At 45.3% G+C, this 23,313-nt stretch overlaps 8 protein-coding genes across 8 annotated transcripts; 3 read left to right on the top strand and 5 right to left on the bottom strand.

Moving 5' to 3' along the window:
* Positions 1–296: 296 nt before the first annotated feature.
* EYB26_002652 (uncharacterized protein) lies at positions 297–724 on the bottom strand (the record flags this gene model as incomplete). Its single annotated transcript, XM_054261957.1, has 2 exons — positions 297–554; positions 626–724. 2 exons carry the CDS (start codon positions 722–724, stop codon positions 297–299), a joined length of 357 nt encoding a protein of 118 aa, XP_054117932.1.
* An 879-nt stretch (positions 725–1,603) lies between these two features.
* On the bottom strand, positions 1,604–3,872 carry EYB26_002653 (uncharacterized protein; the record flags this gene model as incomplete). Its single annotated transcript, XM_054261958.1, has 3 exons — positions 1,604–1,803; positions 1,855–2,293; positions 2,346–3,872. The coding sequence occupies 3 exons, from the start codon at positions 3,870–3,872 to the stop codon at positions 1,604–1,606; spliced, it is 2,166 nt and encodes a 721-aa protein (XP_054117933.1).
* Positions 3,873–4,693: 821 nt separating this feature from the next.
* On the top strand, positions 4,694–5,565 carry EYB26_002654 (uncharacterized protein; the record flags this gene model as incomplete). Its single annotated transcript, XM_054261959.1, has 2 exons — positions 4,694–4,709; positions 4,775–5,565. The coding sequence occupies 2 exons, from the start codon at positions 4,694–4,696 to the stop codon at positions 5,563–5,565; spliced, it is 807 nt and encodes a 268-aa protein (XP_054117934.1).
* A 4,278-nt stretch (positions 5,566–9,843) lies between these two features.
* On the bottom strand, positions 9,844–11,204 carry EYB26_002655 (uncharacterized protein; the record flags this gene model as incomplete). The annotated part of the gene is made up of 2 exons (XM_054261960.1): positions 9,844–11,029; positions 11,083–11,204. The coding sequence occupies 2 exons, from the start codon at positions 11,202–11,204 to the stop codon at positions 9,844–9,846; spliced, it is 1,308 nt and encodes a 435-aa protein (XP_054117935.1).
* Positions 11,205–11,784: 580 nt separating this feature from the next.
* Positions 11,785–12,171, top strand: EYB26_002656 (uncharacterized protein; the record flags this gene model as incomplete). The annotated part of the gene is made up of 2 exons (XM_054261961.1): positions 11,785–11,868; positions 11,947–12,171. The coding sequence occupies 2 exons, from the start codon at positions 11,785–11,787 to the stop codon at positions 12,169–12,171; spliced, it is 309 nt and encodes a 102-aa protein (XP_054117936.1).
* Positions 12,172–16,952: 4,781 nt separating this feature from the next.
* On the top strand, positions 16,953–17,729 carry EYB26_002657 (uncharacterized protein; the record flags this gene model as incomplete). Its single annotated transcript, XM_054261962.1, has 1 exon — positions 16,953–17,729. One exon carries the CDS (start codon positions 16,953–16,955, stop codon positions 17,727–17,729), a length of 777 nt encoding a protein of 258 aa, XP_054117937.1.
* Positions 17,730–17,976: 247 nt separating this feature from the next.
* EYB26_002658 (uncharacterized protein) lies at positions 17,977–19,941 on the bottom strand (the record flags this gene model as incomplete). Its single annotated transcript, XM_054261963.1, has 6 exons — positions 17,977–18,587; positions 18,646–18,693; positions 18,751–18,772; positions 18,833–19,126; positions 19,183–19,596; positions 19,654–19,941. 6 exons carry the CDS (start codon positions 19,939–19,941, stop codon positions 17,977–17,979), a joined length of 1,677 nt encoding a protein of 558 aa, XP_054117938.1.
* A 1,358-nt stretch (positions 19,942–21,299) lies between these two features.
* Positions 21,300–22,052, bottom strand: EYB26_002659 (uncharacterized protein; the record flags this gene model as incomplete). Its single annotated transcript, XM_054261964.1, has 1 exon — positions 21,300–22,052. The coding sequence occupies one exon, from the start codon at positions 22,050–22,052 to the stop codon at positions 21,300–21,302; it is 753 nt and encodes a 250-aa protein (XP_054117939.1).
* Between the last annotated feature and the right edge of the window lie 1,261 nt (positions 22,053–23,313).

Genomic DNA, 23,313 nt, shown 5'->3' on the forward strand with positions numbered 1-23,313 from the left:
TCATCTTCCTATAATGAAATTATTGAAGGGAGCCTTTCTGTACAAGAGAGAAAAAAAGATTCGTGAGACAAGTTCCTCAATTTATAAAGAGATAGTTGTAATATATCACAGAAAGCTGAAAACAGTACCACCACAAAAAAAAAAATAAACAGACAATAATCATACACAGAAATCAGGCTTCGCCCTTGGTCTCAAAATCAAGTCCATGTCCAACTGGGCGGGTGACCTCAGGGGCTATCAGATAACGATTCGCGCTTCATCTTTGGTTCCTCTTCTTTTTTCAACATGGAAAGACATCACTCAGGAACAGGCGGCTTTCCACCCTCCTTATGACCCGAATAGCCAATATTTCCGAATGCATTCAAAAAGGGCAGGATCCGGGCCACGTCGGGCATGATGTTTGCTCGGGTTTCGAGTGATCCTCTCTCGGGTGCGTGGTTCTCTTCATTGTGAGTTGGGGGCCGGTTTATTTCTGCTCTTGGATCTATCGCGTGCGCGGCGTTGATGATGTTGTTGTTATTATCGTTGCTGGTAGATAGAGTGCTGGGTTGCATCTTTTTCGAAATGCCGTTAGAAAAACCCCCACTGTTCTTGAAAGATACCGAGATATAAAAGGGAGACATACATTCTCATTCGAGAATCTGACAGCCGCCGCATTGCAGAGCTGTGTATAACACAGAAGAAAACCGACAACTAAGATGAGGAAGTTGTTCATGAGAGCCATGTTTGCGTGACTGCAATAGTTGACCTCACCACACAAAAATTGAAGACTCGGTGCCAAGGATCTACTAGGTATATAAATCACCTAAGTACATCGACCCAGATGAGAAAGGGGCGCAGGCAGAGCATGGCATGTAATTGTATAAACAATCACTCCTATCCCCCGACATGATTCTCCATTTCTACCCAAGGCCCATCCTATGAGATCAAGCAGTTTGGGTGATTGAGAAAGAGCATTCCAATGGCGAGTGCAGGAACCAAGTCCCTTGTTCCAGCTACTACCTTTTCGGGTAATGGATTGGTATGTGGGTAGACGCGCTCACATACCAGTCAAGTCATGCACACAACAAAGCGCACGAATCAGGGTGATGACCGGGAAAAAGCCATATCTACGTAGTATTAAAAGTCTAGAATGGGAGTTGTATGAGTTGTACGCAGTGTTCGTCCCCACAGTATGAGTGTAGACTTTGTTTCTCAAGCAATAATTCACATTCAACAACTAAACTAGGTATATGGCAAACACAAAACGATAATGTAATAAAAAGGTTAAAAAGGTAATAAATAAATAGCAAGTAGTAGTGTAAAAATATCCTAACCTAGCGCCCAAAAGATGACGAACACTCATTAGGTACAATTCAATGCCGAGGGTGATATCTACCCAGGAGATAAAATGTACGCTGGATTCTATGTATGAAACGTCTCAATGTCAAAAAACAGAAAATCGAACAGATCGATACGAAAAGGGAATATGAATAAAACATTGAAAACAGAAAATGATGAAGCTCTGCTCTCTTGCCAGAAAACAAAGGATATAAGTAATTTTCGTAGACTTCGTAAAGTAAAAGGAGTATTTGCTTTTTTTGGTACGCCTCAGAGCATGTTTCTACTTAAATCGAGCCGTGCAGCGGCCCATGACTTCGCCTTGGCAGACCAGTTCGGCGTTGAATTCGGATCCATCGAGGGTTAGGTAAATGTCGAAATATACGCGGTAGAATGTGCCGTTGGGAGTGTCCATGCGCTCAAAGTCTTTTTCAAGGTTTTTGCGTGAGAGGTCTGAGGTGAGTGTGACGACTTCTTTGATACCTGCAGATTGTTAGTACGGTCATGGAGGATAAATTGGGTAGTAAGACGTACGAGGATCCTTGACATATTCTGGACAGACGTCCTCGTCGCATGCATATAAAATATCCTCATACATCAATGTCGCTCCAGGGGCGACCTGACGGAAGAAGCTGACTTTGACGGGCTCGCCAATCTTGACACGCTCACCCTTTTGTACGAAAATCTGTCGAGTGTATTTGCATCGATCCTTGCCATCTAAACTGGGAACACGGTATTGTTCGGGATGATATCCCTCCTTGAAAGGCTGCAGAGTAGCCATGAGGTAGTGTCGACGGGCAACACGGTGAGTGACAACGCGTTCTGCAATACCAGCTGTGACAGCTCCTTTGACGATAGCAGCAACAGAGTCCATTGGACGCACGACCTTTGATTGGAATTGAGGTGGCACATGTAGTTTGATCTGTTGGAAGAGATACTCGGAAGCGCCGAAGCCACCGACGACGAGGACGTTCTACACAATTAGCATCCATCAAGAGATAAACAGATGAAAGAAGAACACGTACCTGTAAGAGCCTATTCTGCGCTTGAATAGCAATAATCTGATTCCTCACCAACTCCAAAATACGATTCACAACGGGCTCGAAACACTGAAGAATCTCCTCATTGGTAAAAGTCATGTAACCTTCTTCAATACCTGCATCTGGGTAATCCGCTTCAATACCCACATCCACAGCCCATTTCTGACCGTTGTTGCGGAAATCTGCCTTGATTCTGTTTTCAAAGTCCATGATACATTTGGCATAGACTCGTCCAGCTGTACGCGATCCATCGGGAAGGTTCATTTTGCGAATTCGAGCCCGTAATATATTGCTAAAGTTGCGGTTGAGAGCGGTCGAACCACACGAATCACCAGATCCAGCTGTGCATTCAGCAACTGTAAATGGATTCTCCTCTTCGACTTCGTATGCGATCAAATCGACGGTACCACCACCACAATCCACAATCAAAATAGCGTCGCCGACCTTGAGGTTTAACAGACCAGTCTTGGCGCAGAACATGGCAGCAGCTTCAGGCTCCGTGATCAAAGTCAACCGATTGTCATTTTCATCGCGCAAGAAACCAGCTTGAATAGCAGCCGCTCGAGTAGCTGCTTTGGCGGCCTCGTTCCAGATAGCAGGCACAGTCAAAAAATAGCGAATATTGCGCTCTTCGCGATTAAAGACCTCACCCAAGGTCTTTTGAAGCTGTGCGCGCATTGCCTGTCGCACCTTGAACAAATAATCGGCGGCGACATCAATCTCCGATTTACCGGGAGGAAGGGGTGGCAGGTTGATAGGATCAATATATGTATTTCCCGACAACATCAACTGTAGCTTGAACCATTCAACCTTTTGCACTCCTTGTTTTGGGTAACCGGTATGAGCCAGGGCGTCTGCGATATCGGGACCCCATCCTACAACTTTTTGGTACTGGTCGTAGTAAAGGACTGTTGGAATCTTTTGTTTTGTGTGGGTGCCAGCGCCGGGCCATTCAGTGATGATATCTTCTCGTGCCTCGTTGTTAGTCGCAAACGCATAGGCGACGCCAGAGAAGGTAGTTCCAAAGTCGATACCCACAATCAACTGCGATTTATTCCTGTTTGTTCCATCAACTTCGGCGGCTGGATTACGCAGACCCTGCGCAGGGCCTAGCGCAGACGAAAGACCATGCTGATGCAGTGGTTGCGACGGTTGTGATTGCTGTGATGCCGGTCCCGGTTGTTGTTGATAGCCATACCCCGGAGGATTTGCGGCGACAGGCGGTTGTTGTGCATACTGACCAGGCTGCACCGTTGTGTTCAGCGGCGGAGGCGGCATGGGACTCGTCCGGCCGGCATATGTATAACTGGGAGGTCGGCCTTGCGGGTTTTGCGCGTTCATGGGGAGACTGGTGGTTGAAGCTGATGAGGGCGGTGGGGGGCTGGTGGAGGCGGTACTGGCAGGCGGGGGGACAAAGGTGTTCCCAGAGGACGGAATCGTTTGGGAGATGGTCGAATTGTTGCTGTTCTTGCGCTTCGACGAGAACGTGAAGTTTTTTAGCCTCGACGTCATGAGTAAGGTGAGAGTTGTTCTCGGGGGAGGGGAAAGGTGAAAGGAAGGACGTGTGAGTAGAGAAAGAGAGGAAGGAGGAAGATGTGGGGAATTCAGCCTTGGGCGGATTCTGTTCGGCTGATTTGGAGGCTGATTTGTTATGATTGCCTGACTGAAAGAGTCTGTTTGAATCGACGAATGAGAATAGAGACTCAGAGGAGAGTATGATGTTTATTCACGATCAAGAGGAGCGACAGCCGACGGAGAGAAGGATAAGAGAGAAAGAAGAAAAGTGCCCAAGCTGTGGTGGTTGTTGATGGAGGTGGTGCTAGCTTCTTAGATAATCCACTAGCAGCAGTCAGCATTTGGTCAGTTCAGCTTGTGGTGAATCGATTAGTCGCATTAGGAGTCTTCTGATTTTAATACTTCACCTTAATTGAGTTGTAAGGACGAGAATGAACGTTGGGGACTTACTAGAAGAGGGAAGAGAGAGAGCTTGTGTGCCTTGAAAGCGGGGAGGTTCTGCGTAGTACTTCGTCCTACGTCGGGATTTTTGCAACTCATCCCACGATGTCAGACAATGAAACAAAGTAGAGTTAACAGGAATAGCGGAATTAGCTGATAAATACTCTGTAGTCTTGGGTTAATAACCTGACAGACGCTGTGTTGGGCCTAAGCCAGCCCGACGGCTCAGCCGCGCCGTAATTTTATTTAGTTTATTTTGGTTTACTTTTACCATTTACGGAACCTAGACGATCGTCCATGACTGGAGGCCACGATTCTGTGATGGACCATGTGTTTGGTCTACCAGACAGACACTCGACTATGCCGGAGCAGTCGTTATGAAGCATGGCTATTGTACATTCTCTTGCCATTATCGTGATGTACTATGAGTATTCACTTACGAGAAGTGAGGAGCACAGATCTACGCATGTATAAGCAGTACGTTGCTCAACGAGCTCTTGGTGCATATATCGCTTCCGTCTCACAACCCGAAGCCTTATTTGATTTATCCTTCGCAGCACAAACTACACAACCAGGAAAAAAGGATAGAAAGGTGCTTAACAAACGACTCCAGTGGCAGATTGATAATCCTACCCGCGGACTACGGTTCGTCAAGATTGATCTAAGGACTGCACAACTATACGCATTCGTTGATGCCTCGTTTGCCAATAACAAAGACTCTTCATCCCAGATTGGTCATGTTATCGTACTTGCCGACGCACAAAACAATGCAAACATCCTTCATTGGTCATCTACAAAGTGCAAGAGAGTTGCCCGAAGCGTACTCGCCTCGGAAACGTACGCAATGGCTAATGGATTTGATGTAGCTGCAGTAATCAAGTCAACCCTTACTCAATTGCTGCATCTCTCAGAGCCTATCCCGCTAGTCCTCTGCACTGACTCGAAGAGCCTCTATGAATGCCTTGTTAAACTTGGTACAACCCGTGAGAAACGCCTTATGATCGACCTCATGTGTCTACGCCAAGCATATGAACGACAAGAGATCACCGAGGTACGATGGATCAACGGCAATACCAATCCCGCAGATGCTATGACTAAGAGCAAGCCCTGTCGTGCTTTACAAGAACTCATTGATATGAACAAGCTACGCATCGACGTTGACGGCTGGGTCGAGAGACCGTCAACAAAGCGCAACCCCACATCAAAGAACGTACGATTCGCAACACCTGCCGCTACACCGGACTTATAAGCCCTATCCTTCACCCCAATTCACACACGTCCTTCTACCTCACCATCTTGCTTCATTCCTTCGCTATCTCCCTACGCTACCAGATTGTTTGTCATTCATTGATATTCCCTTTATTTCCATTCTTTTAGAGAGTTGCCAGTGTCGGAATATCAATCTCATGACTCGGCGCTTCTGCACCCGGTGCGCAGAAGCTGGCGCGTACGTGCGGAACGGGATTACCATTATCCCTAGCGCGTACGTACCAACCTCCTATATAGCTAGTTAGACACCCACCCCCTTCGTTCTAGGGGTAGTCATTATAATATATACGAATTCGTGCTTATAAGCAGGCTCCCTTTGTAAGGCTGTTGGACTGCCTTTGCTCACTGTCCTATGCTTCGTGATACGGACCGTAGTTAAACCAACACGTATATTTTATATTATCTACTTTATACTCATTCCTGAGTATCCCATAGCAAGTATATAATATACTATCCAATCACGTTCCTTCATAAGATATACTTCGTATCTTATCGGTGTCTTTGTGGTTTCAAGTATATCTTTGGTCACGTGATTTCTGTAGTCCAATTATCTTTCTTGGGTTTTCCGTTTCTGTTGTCCAATCGTTCCTTCCGGTCTGTTTCTTATATCGCGTAGCATATGCAGGTGATTGGTTTCGTAACAGTAGAACTGTGCGCGCTATTTTAGTAAGGAAGTCTCTTGGCAAATCCTTGTAATGAGGACCGGTTGATATCCAATGAGAGCAGCTGAGTGGATTTATGCGCTGCAATAACCGTATCCGGGATAGCCGTAAAATAACGTCTGTCAAAAGTGTTTAAATTGAAGATCAACTTGATGATTCATATTTGGTATCATATACGTGGCCTTCCTATCAGATCCCAACGATCTCAAAACAATGCTCATCTCGTCCATACATATAGTCACAATTAACATTCGACATCTCAAGTCAAGGGTTTAGGCTAGAACATCTGGAGAATATCGCGACTGTCGTAGGTTATATCGGCGACTGGGAGTTAGGCTCTCCACACGTTGCCGGACAGGAACTGTACCAACACTCAATTTTCGAGTTCTTGATTTTCTGCGACCCTTTTTTTCAATTTGTGACTGTCTATTGTCCCCTTTCTTTTTAAGTGCGGTACTGTATCGGACCTGTAGAGCACCTTTCGTTCTTCCTGGAAATTGTGCGGCAATGTCCGACCATCGCAGGTTTCTGACTTCCTTCAGATGTATGATCAGCTCATCTTCCTGAGGACTATAATCGTTGCCTTTGGCCGATACGGAGATTTCCCCGAACTGTGGGGATTCAACATTCCCTATGATGTCCTCTTCACCCAGAATGCAGTCCTCTTCATGGGATGGTCGATCAATCTGAAGTGGTGTGGATTTCTCTTTGAATGAACAACTCCATGTATATCCATAAGGCTCGAGTGTCCGAGTAAATAAGCCTTCAATATTGATAGTTTGAAGGTCAGATATGTTAGTCCATTGATCCTGCTCATTAGCCTGGCCCTGAAATGAGACCAGACAATCAGATAGAGCAGGGTTATGGTCGGTCGAGCCTGTATTCTCCGTAAACCAACAGCAATACTCAACCCGGCCCAAGGACACTTTACGGAGAAGGCGACCATCGATACGGATTGTCTCTAGACTGGGCGAATTCTGTACTATAGATTCCGGACTTGGCTGACTCTGTAACGATGCTGTTGGACGATCTCATTCCTGCAGTCTTCCTTGACGCTGGCAATACGGATGTATGCCAGCGTCAGCCCGCTTCTGTCTTTTTGCCGGACGATGTTCTGACTCAAGGCTTGTTATCTGGTCTTCTGCATGGCCGTGCCCACAGTAGTCACTATTCTCTAAATTATTGTATCCTGTACTCTGGACTGAGGATGAACGATGCGAGTGTCGATGGGCACGGGGTGTGTTGCTGGATTGGAGATTTCGGGCAGGGACGGCAAATGATAGACGTTCAGATGTTGCCCTTGTCGAACTGGACTGCTTCTGTTGTGACTTGTTTAACTGACGCTTTCTTACTAAGTCTGATGCTCGGATATCAGTCTGCTGGGATTGGGTTGGTGCATAATCTCTTGCTACAATACCATCGATCGGAGGAATTTGGTGTACAGTTGGCTGATTATCCTGGTCCTCCAGAATAGTGATAGTCGGATTGCCAAGGCACATTGGGTCGATGATTGGAATAGTGTCAATGGGACTGATTGACACTTGATCATCGGAGTTCGCGTCAGGCTATTCGGATAGGCTGGTGGATTTATTTACAACATCAGGCGATATTTCCCATATTAGACTCTCGATGGTGCTACCGTGTTGCTCACCGCCAGAGCAATGAGATGAGGCAATCAATTCTGGGGACCATACTGCCGCTAAATCTTCGGCTGTCGGTATTTCCGTGCCATTTGTAAGTCCGGCTATGTGAAGGTGCCAAACCAAGAATTGTCATTACAACTATCTAGGGAGCTATTCGACGGAATATTGAACATGGGGAGGAAAAAGGAAGCACAGCTTCGCTCTCGCAGCAGCTTGGCCTGCCATAGCTGGAGTTGCAGAGGAGATACTGAATAATACAAGAGACTGATTATGATAATAAGAGTTTGCTGTGTTCGCTGGTGGCCTCACTGAGATTTATATAGGCGACCTGGGAGGAGCTTGATACGATGAACGCCAACGTATACCAATTTCGGCAATGCCATACCAGGAAAGAGAGGAAAGAAAAAAAATCCAACTTGAAAGACTAGCCTCCCTAGGGTCTGTCATCAAACCTGCATGGACAGGCTGGGTAATTCCTTGATCTGGGATGGCACTAGGGTCTCCGACTGTAAGATCCTTCTACTAGAGCATCTATGGTTAACTAGACCAAAGAGCATCCTACCGTCGCCAAAATCTATAAGCATACTAATGAGCCAGCTGCCAAAAATAATAATGACAGTTTCGACGACGATCCCTAGGATGAAATTGCAGCTGACGGCCACAGGGACCATCTTATAATGTGAGATTACTATACATACCGTATTTTTACACGCTATAATAAAATCACTATACTACATAATACTAGCTGTCTTTTTCAATAATATATCGTCGACGTCTAGGCTACAATCAACTAGTTGAAGTTGTAGTGGCTGCTTAACCATCAGCAACAAATTCGGTCTAATATGTATAATAGAAATGCAGACAGTCTGGCGCTAATAGATGGTGCAGTCGATGAGACTGGCAAACGGGTCATATTACCGTCCTCTTATATCAGTGGGGACCATTTTATGCACACCAAATCTCACGATGCCATGGCATTGGTTGGCCATTTCGGTCGTCCCACCTTTTTCATAACTTTTACGGCCAATCCGAATTAGAAAGAGATACAGTAAGAGCTCCTTCCTAGTCAGACGGCCTTGGACCGGCCTGACCTGGTGGCCTAGGTTTTTCATATAAAGGCCAACTAACTGCGTGCGCTTCTCTACAAGGGTGGTCCACGCGGGACTGTAAAAGATGGTGTTTTCGGCCATGCGATCGCCCGCGTATAGACTATTGAATATCAGAAGCGTGGCATGCCGCACATGCATCTCCTCCTCTTTATAAAGGACCGTCACCTCTTTTTACAGCTAGAAATAATTAATAAGGTTATTAATGCTGAGATACCGCCTGATAATTAGAATGACGACCCGGAATTAGCGGGCATTGTGAAACAAGTGATGATTCACGGTCCTTATAGTAAGCACAACCCGAATGCAGTCTATATACAAATAGACGAACAGACCGGTCAGATCAAGTGTCAAAAAAGGTTCCCTAAACCATTTCAGGCGGAGATAGCCATCCCCAAGGATGGACTTATACCGGCAGAGCCCCGAGGTTTGTTGTAAGATTCTCTAAGAACTACCAAGCCAAGTCATACCCAAGCCGCGATATTCTCGGCATTCTCGGTGCACAACAACAATACCGGTAATCAGCCACCAAGACCTTCGCAATAGGTTAATCGGCAGAGCATATCACTCTGACTTGCCATGAGATAATAATAATAGAATAGCCTCCACTAGCTATTAGTGAGAAGTAGAGTGGTATTTGATATCGACTTGTAGAAGTTGGAGAGTCTGATGGTGGAGTATCTATTTATAGATCGTTTCACTAGGTAGCAGAGTTAGTTGAGCGCAAGCTCTGATTGGTCAATGTACAGGCTTCTATCAATCGTACTGTGTAACTACGAAGACTTAATTTCGATCCTCATCTAGTCTACTGAGATGTGGTAAAGGCCATTCACAAGCGCTCCATATGCTATGCGTCAACCTTCCTAGCTACCCATATCGAAGGCCGATACAGATTCTGCAGCATACTCTCCGGGTCCTGTATATACCCGCAATACGGCCTTTCTTCCGGCGCCTGTTGTGTCTCAATCGTGAACCCCATGCGTTGCACAAGGTGGAAGACTTCCTCCTCTGATAATTCCACATTCCCTGGTTCCCCTATCCCATCGTTATGCGAAGCAACCAATGCATGCTCATCTCCATCCAATGCACTCTCGGTCCCATGTTCATTGTCAGCTGTAGTCCGTCGCTTCTCGTTCTCAAAGTGCCAGAGTAAAGGGCCAACGTTGATCCATAGTCCGCCTGGCTTGAGACAATTTTTGATCGTTTCAATATATCGGATCAAGTTTGGACTTGTGTCGATGAAGAACACAGTTGCGACGGCATCGAATGCATGTCGTTGCGACTCACTGCTATACAGCGCGATAAAATCTGCAGCCGACATGCTCATACCTCCGAAAGAGGTGGAACCATCTTCGTTCCGGGCCAGAGACATCGCCGAAGCAGGGTGAACGTCCGGTATCATAATCTTTTGTAGCTGCTGTTTCCGAGAAAGAATGTTGGAGAAGTGTACTGCAAATGGGTATAGAGCATGTTGTTTGGCGCCTCGACTGTGATTGAGCACCCAACTACTAGCCAGTAACTGATGATACGAAATCTCATTCCCCTCCGCCGCATACCCTACAGCGCAGAGATCAAACACCAACCGCCCCAATCCAGCCCCGGGAACAAGTACCCGATAATCGGACCGTGGACGTGAAGATTCCCCGAAAGACTGATTCAGCACGGCAAGAACGGGATCGTAACAAACCTCTCTCTCGCGTCTGCCTTCTTCACTCCAATCCCGGTAGAATTGACGAATAGTAGAATGCGCTTTTCCGACATCTGCGCTGGTGGCGGTACCATGCCAAGCAGTCTGCTCAGGGTCGCTGTCATTAGTATTCGGGGCTGACGACAGACCGAATGATTGAAGACCCGCGGCGAGGATCTCATCTGCAATATCTGCATTCGCGTCGATGGCGTCGTCTACTTGGTTGAATGTATCTAGCAGAGAAAAAGGGGGCTCGGAGAGCATTTGCCAGTGTGCTGAGGGTAGGGCGTAGAATGATTGGCGCCGGCGGTGGGTGGTGTTGAGATGTGCTGTTCGTCGGTAGAGCCTGTATAATTGATTAGCAGATACATCGTATTACTGTTTATTGTGCAGATATACCGGAAAGAATCAAAAGCAGCAAACAGAACTCGTCGCTCTTCTTCGTCTGCAAATGGGTCAAAGTCTCCCTGCCAGCTTTGGGCGTCCTCGGGCTGAGCATCTGGATGATCGAAATCAGCCATGGCTTTGACAATGACAAGACTGATTTATTTAGTAGAAATATTTGGCAGAGTTATGCATCCTGAAGTATTTAAAATCGTGCACGAAGCATATCGAGATAGCTTTGCTTTTTGGTGCGATAGAGCGATAAGAGTGGGATGAAAAATAAATTACATAAACGGCCAATAGATTACCGATTTACAGTACAATACTGCACACTAGTCCATGGAAGGGTTAGTGTGGTAATTTTAGTGGGGAATAGCTTCAACTTCTTCCATCAACCTTCTATCAATCAATACGAATCAGTCATCGAAGACAACAAAAAAAGCCTCTACTGATAATCCTTGTTGAATGCAAAGACACACTACACTTGTCTTAGCAAAATAGACTGCCCAAATCGACACTCGCGACTACGAACCCATCAACAAATCCAATCAACAAAATATACGACCCTCCAATATGGCAACGGCATTATCAAACCAACCTCCTCCCTTGTCAGAACCAGCCGATCCATCCCTACAGGCCATTGAATTATCCTTCCCACTCCCAAAAACGCCACATACAACCGTCCATATCCACTTAACCCCAATGAAAACATCAACAATGGTCTTTCTCTCCACCACAACCCCCGGCGACAGCGGCTCGACGATGAAGCCTATGGGTAGTTTTGTATATGCTATGCCAGACGTATGTCCCTTAAACAAACAAAACCCCCACATATTTTCATTCCTACAATTCCCAAGAATCATACTAAGATATATTAAGCGCACAAACCCGAAATCAACAATATCCACAATCCTCTGCAACTCACCGGGAAGCATAGAATATGCAACGCGAACAGCAAAGGTGCTGGCTCGCAGGACAAAACTTCCTGTTTATGTAGGATGTAATATGGATCCTGTGTCTACGGGGACAACAGTGGAAGAAGAAATGGAAGGGTTTAAGAAGATTGTTGATACGATTATGGAGAGGTGGGAGGCGAGTCGATGATCCCGTTCTGTTGAGAAAACATGTATAGATTTATTACTCAGGTATTTCCAGGTTGTATCTGAGATGTCCCTCCGATGTAACTACCTGATACAATGTTATTTTTAACAAATAACATAAACATCCTTTCAGCGGGAATATGTCAGATAATATTAATCGATTGGGACATAAGGCTGTCAACAATGCCAACAACCAAACATGGGCAATTTTTTTTTGTGCCAAAGGATGGGAAAATCCGTCTGATATCTTTGTTAATAAACAAAATTACCAGGCGGTAATCTCAACAAATTTATTTAATCCGCTGGCTTCTGCTCTGGAAGTACTTCTAAGATTCAAATTCTCCGCCAAAACTTCGACTTGTAGTTTTGGAACGTGAAGTGCACCCCCATCACATTATTTCGAGATCTCATATCAAACCCAACGGGATAGGAGCTGAAGAAGCGCAATGATTGGGCCACTGAAAGCATTCCAAGATCGTTTCAACCGGCCTCTGAAGTCGGTGATGGTAAGTTTGCCTTCTTACTGTATACCAGAGGGCCATAAGCCAGCCTGATATACACGTTCACTGGGGAGTTGAGGCGAGTGTACATGTTTTGATGTCGATTACGTACTAATTGGGATGTAACTGATAGTACGATGCCATTCTATACAAGCGATTCACGATTTTTCCGAGCACAAAACCTCCCGATTCCACTCTGATAAACCACGTCCGGTAAAATGTGCTTGCCAAAGGAAAATATGATCGTTGATTCAGAGGCTATGAGAGTTGGCAACCGCGATGGTTTGAGCTGGATGGAGAGCATGGAGCGAGAGACGCGAGTCCAAAAGATTATCAACGCCCAACAGAAACAGAGATGGTTCAGAGCCCGTGCCACAGAAATCGAAAAGGGCGGCCGTTCTAAGACAGGGGATGTGATGTGATGTTAGCCCGCAATGAGAGGAATCATGTTATTCATGGGGGAAACATTATCGAAGACCTTGAAGTGGTTGAGTTTATGAGAACTGAAACGCCTCAAAACTGGTATGATTCCTTACGGAAAGCATTTGAAGCTTGGTATGAGGTACCACGTCGGTATGAACACCGGATTTGTTAATGCCCCTAAACTCATTATCAGAACGTTTAACATCCTCGCTGATACAAAGTCTTGCTGGGGATGGTCAAGGAATCACTATGGCACAGGATATCTGTCGTGGCATTATTGGCAGGTGGCTTGAATTCATCAATGCAGCTGGAGGGGAGTATCCCGAAGACGATATCAAGCGCGAATTTGAGAAGCTTGTTAGCCTCAAACAAGGATAGGATTTGAGGGTCAATTACAATCTTTCTGGATCTTCGGCTGCTACACAGAACACTCTAGTTTTAGTTCTGAGTTTTTGCTCCTCCCTTGGTTTCTTCCGTGGCAGTATTTTGTTAAATCGTCTTTTAAACTTTCATGTCAACTAAGCGTTACTACCGTACTTGATGCAATTTTTGTAAACGGAGCGGTGAGAAATGGAGTTTAATATATTATTCTGATCGAAGGTCTCATATTGTGCCATGAAATATCCAATTTGCTCGACCTGGTTGTTACCGGCTACCTAGATATCTACCGAACTTGAATGTCATCTGAACGGACAACGAGGGAGCCCAAATGTCGAACTACGTAGAATCCATGCACTCCCTAGCTAAACTATTAACTAGAGTTTTCGATTAGATGGCTTCAAGATATCTCAGCCTTGAATATATGTTGAGGAAAAGACTTACAACTCCTTAGATGACTCCAAGTGGATCTCCACAATACCCGACTGTGTAGCAAATACACTCATCAGCGCAGGATGGAAGACCATCGCCACATTCGATGGGTTCGCAACGACCCTGTCTGACTTGAAGAGTCCCAGCGAAAGCAGTTTGAGTTGCTGCAAGTATTACTGCTAATATGGATACGGATATCTTCATATTGACTAGGTGTTCTGAGGTATCTAAAACCAGAGCCAAGATCAGATTGGATATCTGGCAGTGAAAGAGTGACAGGATCTTACTAGCAATAGATTTCTTTTTGCTTTAGGTCTATGGAATTGGGGTTATTAAGAGAGTAGATTGCTGTTTGATAAAAACGAGAAGGAAAAGATGGGAAATGGCAGGATTTAAATAGTCATCGCCCTCCATCCTTGGATGCTATAGTAGCACAAATACCCACCTAGGTATATGTATTTCCGCAATGTCATTGATGTAATGATCTCCATCCTACATTATGTCCCAAGGAGGTGCATCTGTTGAAATGGAGATGATGTGTACATGCATCAATAACATCAGTGGTCAGAACTACCTTGTTCGGCTTCACTGCCCATCTATATCCCTTGTGACGGGAATTCGAGCTTGCATAATGCACTTCATCTCGATCGTTGGCTTTGACCTGGTCCCATAGATGTGTAGAGAATGCGCGATACCAGTTGACCTATCTAACGAATCCGAGAAATAGAGCAAAGTCCGTCCAGGACCAGGTTCCGCAGATCTGGGTGCGCGATTTGAAGCTACTAGTTGATAATTTATGTATAGTTACCTGGTATTACTTACCAGAATATCTTTTGTAACTCTGGTGACTCTTTAAAAAAGTTTCAGACCGTCCCTGCTCAGAACACGGGAGCCTATAATTGGGAGGCTATGACAGTGGTTTATATGCAGATGCACTTTGCTTTCACACAAAAATTCTTTTGAAACTCCGATAACTCAATGACATGTGGTAAGAATTTGCCCTGGATCATGAAGCATATGTATGTTGTCTCCTGACGCAGTCGAAATTGTATTATGATAATGCACCCCAGGACGTAGTGTGTAACCCTACCCCTACTTCAGTTGGCTGTGCTATGCGGGGTAGTGATTAATTCACCAAAACTTCTGGAGAACATTATGAGAATCTGGATGCCCATACGTCGAAAAGTTTCAGTTTATGGCGGCTGCTGTGACACCTCTAAGAGCTATGATCGATGTAAGGTATAGCTGTTCTACATTCGACATCTCTGATCTATCTACCTAAGAATGGATGGATACAGCCCACTATTTAGCCTAATCGCGGATTATGTAGCTGCTAAATAATTATCGTCTTTGTTATCAGCCAGTCAAGAGTGTGGATCTGCAAAAGAGAATGAATTGATGTATTTTCAACAACTGACCGCATAAGCAAGGGCTTTTATGTTATGTGCCATACAAAATTGTTTCATTAGCAAGTATTTGATGATTTATGTTGGAAGCTCAACTCGGAGCTAGGATCACCTGCACTTTGGTGAAATTGGGGCTTCGAATGGAATGACATTATTGTACGGCATCGTTCTACCTGATCATTCGAAAAATATATATATTTATATAATAATAATAATAATAATAATAATAATAATAATAATAATAATAATAATAATAATAATAATAATAATAATAATAATAATAATAATAATAATAATAATAATAATAATAATAATAATAATAATAATAATAATAATAATAATAATAATAATAATAATAATAATAATAATAATAATAATAATAATAATAATGTCGGAATATTGATCTCATGATTCGGCGCTTCTACACCCCCGGCGCAGAACCGACATGTACGTACGGAGCGGGATTACTATATCCCTAGCGCCCCCGGAGCAACCTCGTATATAGCTCACTAGGCACCCCCATGCCCCTACGGTTTCGGGGAGTCAGTCGTTTATAATTGAATATTTATGCTTATAAGCAGGCTCACCACGTAGGGCTGTTGGACCGCCCTTGCTCCCTAATCTATGCTTCGTGATACGGATTATAGCTAAACCAACAAATAATAATAATAATAATAATAATAATTCTTTAATTTATTCGAAATCTTGACCGGCCATCTTTTCTTTAACCTCCTACTACGAAAGCCCCGTACCTTGGCTCGCGAACAATCTCCCTTCAAACAATCCTGAAGAAGATGGCACAACATTGCCACCTAGCTTGCCGATATAAACCTGCCCTATAGCCTTCATGTTGCTGATTTTATTATTGAAACCAGTTGCTCTTCTGACCAAGGTTTGAAAGTCATACAATAGCATCCTTAGCGGTTCTGCCTGTGTCTCTAAAATATCCTGGTATGATTAGGGTCAGGGATGCGTATTCGGATTGATACTATTCTTAGCTGATTCTGTCACGACACAACAATCCTTAGAAAGCACATCTAATCTACCTATTATTCAGAGCAATACTCTAAAACGACTCGTCAGGCTGATCGGCCATAATTTGCAAATCTCAGCACCAAATCCCACGCTAAGACATCAATGGCTCTTTTACCTGCATGAATCAGGTCTCTAGAGTTCTCGACACCTACTCTATAATAAAGCTAGAGGGTCAAAGCCACACGTAAGCTCCCCGATTGAGTCTAATTGACGCCTCTCTCGTCGCAACTAAGCCGGGAATAGGTAGCGCTAAGGCCCATGATCAGCCACTTAAGCCTTGCTAGTGCTGCGGCAAAGCATCATCGTTGATTGACCTATCCCGTTGAGCTGGCCAGTTAGGTGGCTGGATCGCTGTTTTTATGTCCGATAAAGGCACGTGTAGGAGACAAGCTTTGCTATTCCTGGTTGGGAGGTCTACATTTAATTAGATCCCTGATCTTGAGAATTCGTCTTTTTATCGATGATTACCCCGCTACGGGGCCGTCTGGCTGGCCGACGAACAGTGGAAGTGAGGATGATACGAGATTATAAAAGGGGCTGTTCCAGCTCACGAGAATTGATTCCAAAGCTTTCACTTCCTATCTCTAAAAAGGAAAATTAACTGATTCAAAATGACTGGAGGCATCGCTCACTACGGCGTCTGGGTCGGCCAACCCACCCGCTACACCGCGCAAACCCTAGAACAAGACCCCAAATCACCTCACATTTACCTCTTCTTCACCGACTCCTCCAACTCCTCCTCCAACAGCAGGGAGCTCCAAGCCGCCATTAACGTCCGATCCACCGACACGGATAGTAGACTCGTCTACTGGCTGACACGCAACTTCTCCAACGCCATCACCCAACAACTAGACGGTTTCAGCCAAAGCTTCCATCTGCTTAGTGATTATGCTCATCACTCAAACCGTACTCGCGGCAGCCACCAGGGCCACAATAACAATAATGGCCACTATCACGAAAGCCAACCGAACAACGATGCCCAAGTCAACCTACAAGGGTTGGATTACATCCGCACCAAGGGTCTAGTAGATATCCAATCTGGCTCTGTCTTACCGACTGAAGCACCGGGTCCCGACAACGATATCATGGATGAACTCGAGCCCATCCTCACCAACGCCATCAACCAACACGCAACCATCTACATCTTCGGCTCTTCCTACGGCTCGGGAATTCACGACATCCACATGAACCAGGGAAGTAAAGCCTCCTTCGCGAATGGAATATACGAAGATGGAGCGTTGCTGTTCAAGTTTGCGGATGGGCATTGGGAGGCCGTGTTTTTGGCGTTTGCGTCTCAGAGGATCCCAACAGATGATAAGGGGGAGTATCAGAGTAATAGTCAGTCGCTGGCTAGTATTTTGGGGCAGGCTGATAGTAGTGATCAGTAAAACCGTCGGGCACAGATGGCTAAGAAGGAATTGTTCATTAGATATTAAACTAGATATAAAATAACTTTTTCAAATCATGATAATGATCTGCAATGCAATGCACATGTGATATGATCGCTGTCGTGAAATGCAAATGGGGTATCCTGATGCAAGTAAAAATGCTAGAGACTTCCATCCATGGATGTCTTCAACTTTTATTCTCCGTTGACTTCAAACCCTCCAAAGGTCTTTTGAGTTTAGGTCAAGCCTAAGCAGCATTGACATTCACCTGAACCTGCTTCTCCATATCCACTCCAACCCCCTGCTGTCCCTCAGCTTCCACCGCCCAAACCCTCTGCTCCTCTTCCCTCAGCACCTCCAAATGCTGCTGCAACTTACTCCCACTTCGAATCGTCTTACCGAAATAAATGAACGCAAACGGGATAACGGAAACCCCCAAACTCGCAAATGCGACTATACTGCATCCCCAATTAATCCCCACAGCGGAGAACATGGGACGTGCAGCAAGCGGTAACACAGCACCGAAAATGCTCCGACAACAACTGGACGCTGACTGGGCGCTAGCGGCGAATTGTTGGTATGCATCAGACAGGTAATTCAGCATGGCCATGAAGATTAGTTCATAGGCTAGACCGAAGATGACTCCTGAAGACATGGGTACACCCCAGTGGATGTTGGGGGATGCAGTCCATCCCAGCCAGAGGAGTGAAATGACATAGAGGGGACCGCCGACGCAAGCCAGTGGTAGGCGACGGTAGTCTTCATTTTGGGCCCAGGAGGCGCCTCGCGCTTTGGCTCGGGCGAGGAAGCCGTCGTACCAAATGAAGATTGCACAGGCGAGGAAGCAACCTAGTGCAACTGTTGAAGGAGATTGTTAGAACTTTGGGTCCTATTCTTTTGGGGGAAGTGAACTTACTTGGTAGGTAGGTCAGACCAGCGATACCGGCGCTCATTCCATAGATTCCTGAAAGATATGTCAGTACCCCGACAATAATCAGACACATTTAGGGTTTAGGCTTACCCTCAAAAATCAACGGATACGCCTGAAAATACAAGTAAAAAATAGCATATGCCAAAGCGCAATACAAGCATGTCAAAGATACCATGAACTCATTTGCAGCCATCCGGATAGGTCTTGTCAAGGTAACGGTCAACACAGCCCGAAGGTCATGAGGCGTAAGATCCATGGGTGCAACAATGCTCTGGTTTCCAATCTCCTTACGAAGTTTGCGAGCACGACGTTTGAGTATGACTGGTCCGTACGTTTCAGGGTAGAAAATGACGAGTGGGAATGAGGCACCTGCTATAATCAAACCGAGCCAGAAGGACCAGCGCCAGCTGACGGTTGAGATAAAGCCGGACATGAAGGGGGAGATGATTGGGCCGACGGCGGTGCACTGCATCGCATGTTAGGAAGAAGGCTCGAAGTATGGGGCAGAGAAGTGATACATACAGACATATACCAAGCCATCATCCTCCCTCTGACGGTAGGATTATCAAAGACGTCCGAAAACGTGCCTGTGATAATCGCGATCGGCGCACTAGCAGCCATGCCGTTCAACAATCTGAACACCAACAATGCATTGAACGAGGGCGCCAAGGCGCACGCCATGGCGAAGATATTAAACAGTGCATAACCAATAAGTAATAGAATTCGACGACCGTATTGTTCTGATAAAGGGCCGTATAAGAGCGGACCAAGGACGTACCCAACCAGAAACAGAGAAATTGGGAGGACGAGCTTTGTTTCATCTGTGATGTTGAAGTCGGCGACGATGTATTTGGAGGCTCCGCTGGGGAGGGAGGAGCCGATTGTGCTGTTGAGGACTTGCATCATGCCGGAGATGACGACGAAGATTTTCTTGCCCTGTGGATATCCTGTCAGTGTTGTTAGATGATTTTATTATCAGTAGGGTTAATATACATTGCTCCAGTTATGTGGATTCTCGGGATCGTCAGGGCCAAACGATACAATGGTTTTGGACGCCAAACGACGGAATCGATATGATGACCGATTGGCATATCGTTGATGTACTGCATTGTTTTCTTCATCGCATTCACTGGAATCCGTAGTAGACCCCTGTAGTGTTGTGTCCGAGCCGGAATAAGATTCAATGACCTCCAGCTCCGGCAGCATTGATGTTCTTGTTATAGTCTGCGAGAGCTCCGAGAGTTGTGGCTCGTCGGACTGTATATGATCATTTGAAGACATGATTAAGAACGTATAGGCAAAAGATTCAAACTAATATCTTTCTATTGAAGATAAGATGTGTACGTGTACACCATTCAACTGAAATGCTCAATATGGATTTATATTCCTGAGTAGCTCCTTTAATCCGCCGTATTACCTGTTCCAGGCTTCCTCATAGCTAAAACTAACCACTCTATATATACCTAACATCATTGATGCGTGCCCAAAGCAAGCGTCACAAGTCTCAGTTAGAAAATTCCATGTGGGCCTGTCCAAAGGCCTAGATGTAGAAAAATTCCCACAAATTTCTTCACAAACAGGACCACACTTTCTTAACGGAGTCTAGCAAAGGCAAAAAATGCCAAAAATATGCATTGAAAGCATCTCCGAGGTCCGGTCTATGTCGATTTGTTACTTAGGGTGGCCTGCTAAGCCAACACTCATAGAAATCCAAACAGGTCCAGACTCCACGGTTCCTGAGCTCGGGACGATCTGCGATGTTTTTTTTTGATGTCGTTTGCCCGTAAACGGCAAGTCGGAGTGCGTTGCGAGGTTAAACACTCCGGAAAAGTTTTCGCTTGTGTTGGGTCTGGCCAAATTTACCCCGGCTAAAGACGGCGCTTTGCAATATGAGTTTATTATTTTAATTTATTGTGGACTCGTGGAGTTGGACAATGAGTCACGCAGAATGATTTCCCCTCGGCTTTCTGCGTGAGTATTTTCCAGGTGGATATGGAGCCGCCACCAGAGTGGAGTGAGATGTTTGCCATTGCCATCGTACCGCAGCGGAATGGGCCGTTAGAAAGTCATGGATTTGAAGTTTTTCAGGAGGTGTAGACAGGTATGCAATCGGCGAAAAGAAGTAACTAACAAATTCAATTGACCATTTCATCCTTCAAATGTTGCCTCTATATTATGAATCACTGGTAAATAGCCAATCAATCATAAATCAGTTAATTTCTTAACAGCATGTGGCGCCAGTTCGCACATACATGCTCACTGCAGTATCAACCATCAATTAATGTGAGACATAATGTATTCCATCATCCGACGAGCGACACTGATTGTACACAAAATATCGCAACGAAGTCCGATCGATTTTCTCTCTGAATTGTGCTGCCAAGAGGATTCCATTGGCCATTTGAGGAATGAATCTGATTGGCTGTTAAGGATATGCTTAGGGCAATAACAGCCAAAGCCCTAACTGCGTGGATATGGTATATGGTCAACGTAGCTGCTTCATTAGAGGGTGACACAGTTCAAGTGATTGCAAGGTTTATAATTAGTCAAGAATGAAGATAAATATATACAATAGCGAATATAGCGACTGACAAATGGTAGTGTTAAATATATACAAAACGAATCAAATGTTATCAGGTTCAGTAGTTGCAGTAAGGGTTGTCGGTACCATGGCATCTCATTCCATTCGAGCAGACCGCCCGGATAACCCACTGGTTGTTAATGCACTGCTCGAGTGAAGTGCCATCAGGAGTGCATTGCCATGCATTGTTGGAGCACGGTCCGCTGCTCGTGTTAGTAGGAGTAGGAGCAGGAGGAGCAGTAGTTGTGGTAGGTTTTGAAGGGCCGGTAGGGACTGAGCCAACGAATCCCTGAGAACGGCCACTTCCATTATAGTCAAACTGGTAGACCAACTCATCGACAATCTCCCATGTAATCTCAATGTGCCCGGCATCACAGGCCTGAGATGACAATTTCTCAGCGACGGAGTAGCTGAAATCCAATCCAGGGGCACCGCCGGGTGACCAGACATTCGATGAAGGTGACCCCAGGGCGCAACGCTCACATCCGTCACCGATAAAGAGAGGCATCTCAGATGGCACGCCATTCACAGAGACAATGACCCTCTTGCCGCAGTATTTTCCCATATCTCCGACGAGTTGCGTGTGGTTCATGGCAACCAAGTAATCGGAGTTGACGTTCTCCAAGGTCCAGACCTGGGTAAGACTGCATTCAACCTGGCCCTTGTTGGCGCTTGACAAGTCGGTGTAGCATTGGTTGGCGTTGGCGACGTCGTAGTAGTATGTTCCGAACCCGCTGCCGCTGGAGATTTCGTTTTGGGCGAGGGCGGTGGTGAAGAGCAGACCGGCCGCTGCGAGGATTTGGTTCTTCATTTTTATATATTGAAATTTATATGTATAATGAATGGAGTATCCCTTGAAAAAGGATTGGGTTTTGGATAAATGAATGTATATACAATTGAAGGAGTGAAAATATGCAAAGAAAGGAACGACAGGTCTCGTCAAAGAGACAGAAGTGATGCGAAGCTAGACTGGGTGACGATCGAGAAAAGATCAAGACAACATGAGCTGAAGAGCAAAGTCATATCTTATATCTATTTCAAAAACTAGGGATATTTGATACAGTCCAATATCCTGGCCATAAGTTCGATGGGTTCATCTGGTCTACACGGCGTGGTCAGATGGATCCATTGCTGACTGGCTGTTTGTAACTTCAACGATGTAGCCAAGGGGAAAAGTTCAAATGCGACATGACAGTGCCTGTTATGACTATTGGCTGAGCCGCTTCTATAGGCTACTATGATTACCAAAAGAGTATGTAGGGTTGCTTGTTTCAACTGTGTTTTTCTAATATTTTAGGCTACGTCGTACGGACTCGTCGTACCGATGCAGGAACGAAAGCTAAAAATAAGAACGTACTGTCAGAAGCTAAAATACGGAAAAGAAAATAGATTGTTCCTAGCCCTAAAAGATGACACTGGTGACCACTCAGCTTCCCTGTGCGCTCTAGCGGATACTCACTTTTTTCAGATGGGCAATGGGAGCCCGATGTTTCACAGTGTTGCGTAAACCGCAGTCGCAAGCCCTAACTAACCCAACACCGGATGGCGAAACAATCGATATTTTCAAGATATCCAAGAAACTCAAAATCATATGTACAAAATTTATCGAAGGCACACTAATATCATTTTTTTTATTGAATAAAGTTACTACGTTCGTACCTGCATGATGATATTCAACGATCGATGTATCCGTGTCCATTGTGGCGGCCCCCATGTAACATCATCCACGCTCCAGCAAGCGTAAGTGCGTAACCCATGTCGACTACGACGGATCATCAAGTCCATTGCTTAGGCGAGAGCCCTTGCACGTGGATGACCAAACCTCTTCTTGTAGTATGCTCGAGGCGCATTGCATTCTTTTTCAAGTCAACGTCAAGATGACTGTGGACTCTCCAATTACGGAGGATGTCATTTTAAGAAAGACGCCACGAAAGTAAAGGTATTGCTTGAATACGAGCTCCCTATATCACATAAAATCTTTCATAACAGGGACACAAAAGACTCAACAGCGATTTATATTGCGACTATGTACCAAGTATAGTCCGCCGCAACCCCAATATACAACTCCAGCC

This window comes from Talaromyces marneffei, chromosome 2 (assembly GCF_009556855.1).
Source record: "Talaromyces marneffei chromosome 2, complete sequence".
NCBI classification, from domain to species: domain Eukaryota; kingdom Fungi; phylum Ascomycota; class Eurotiomycetes; order Eurotiales; family Trichocomaceae; genus Talaromyces; species Talaromyces marneffei.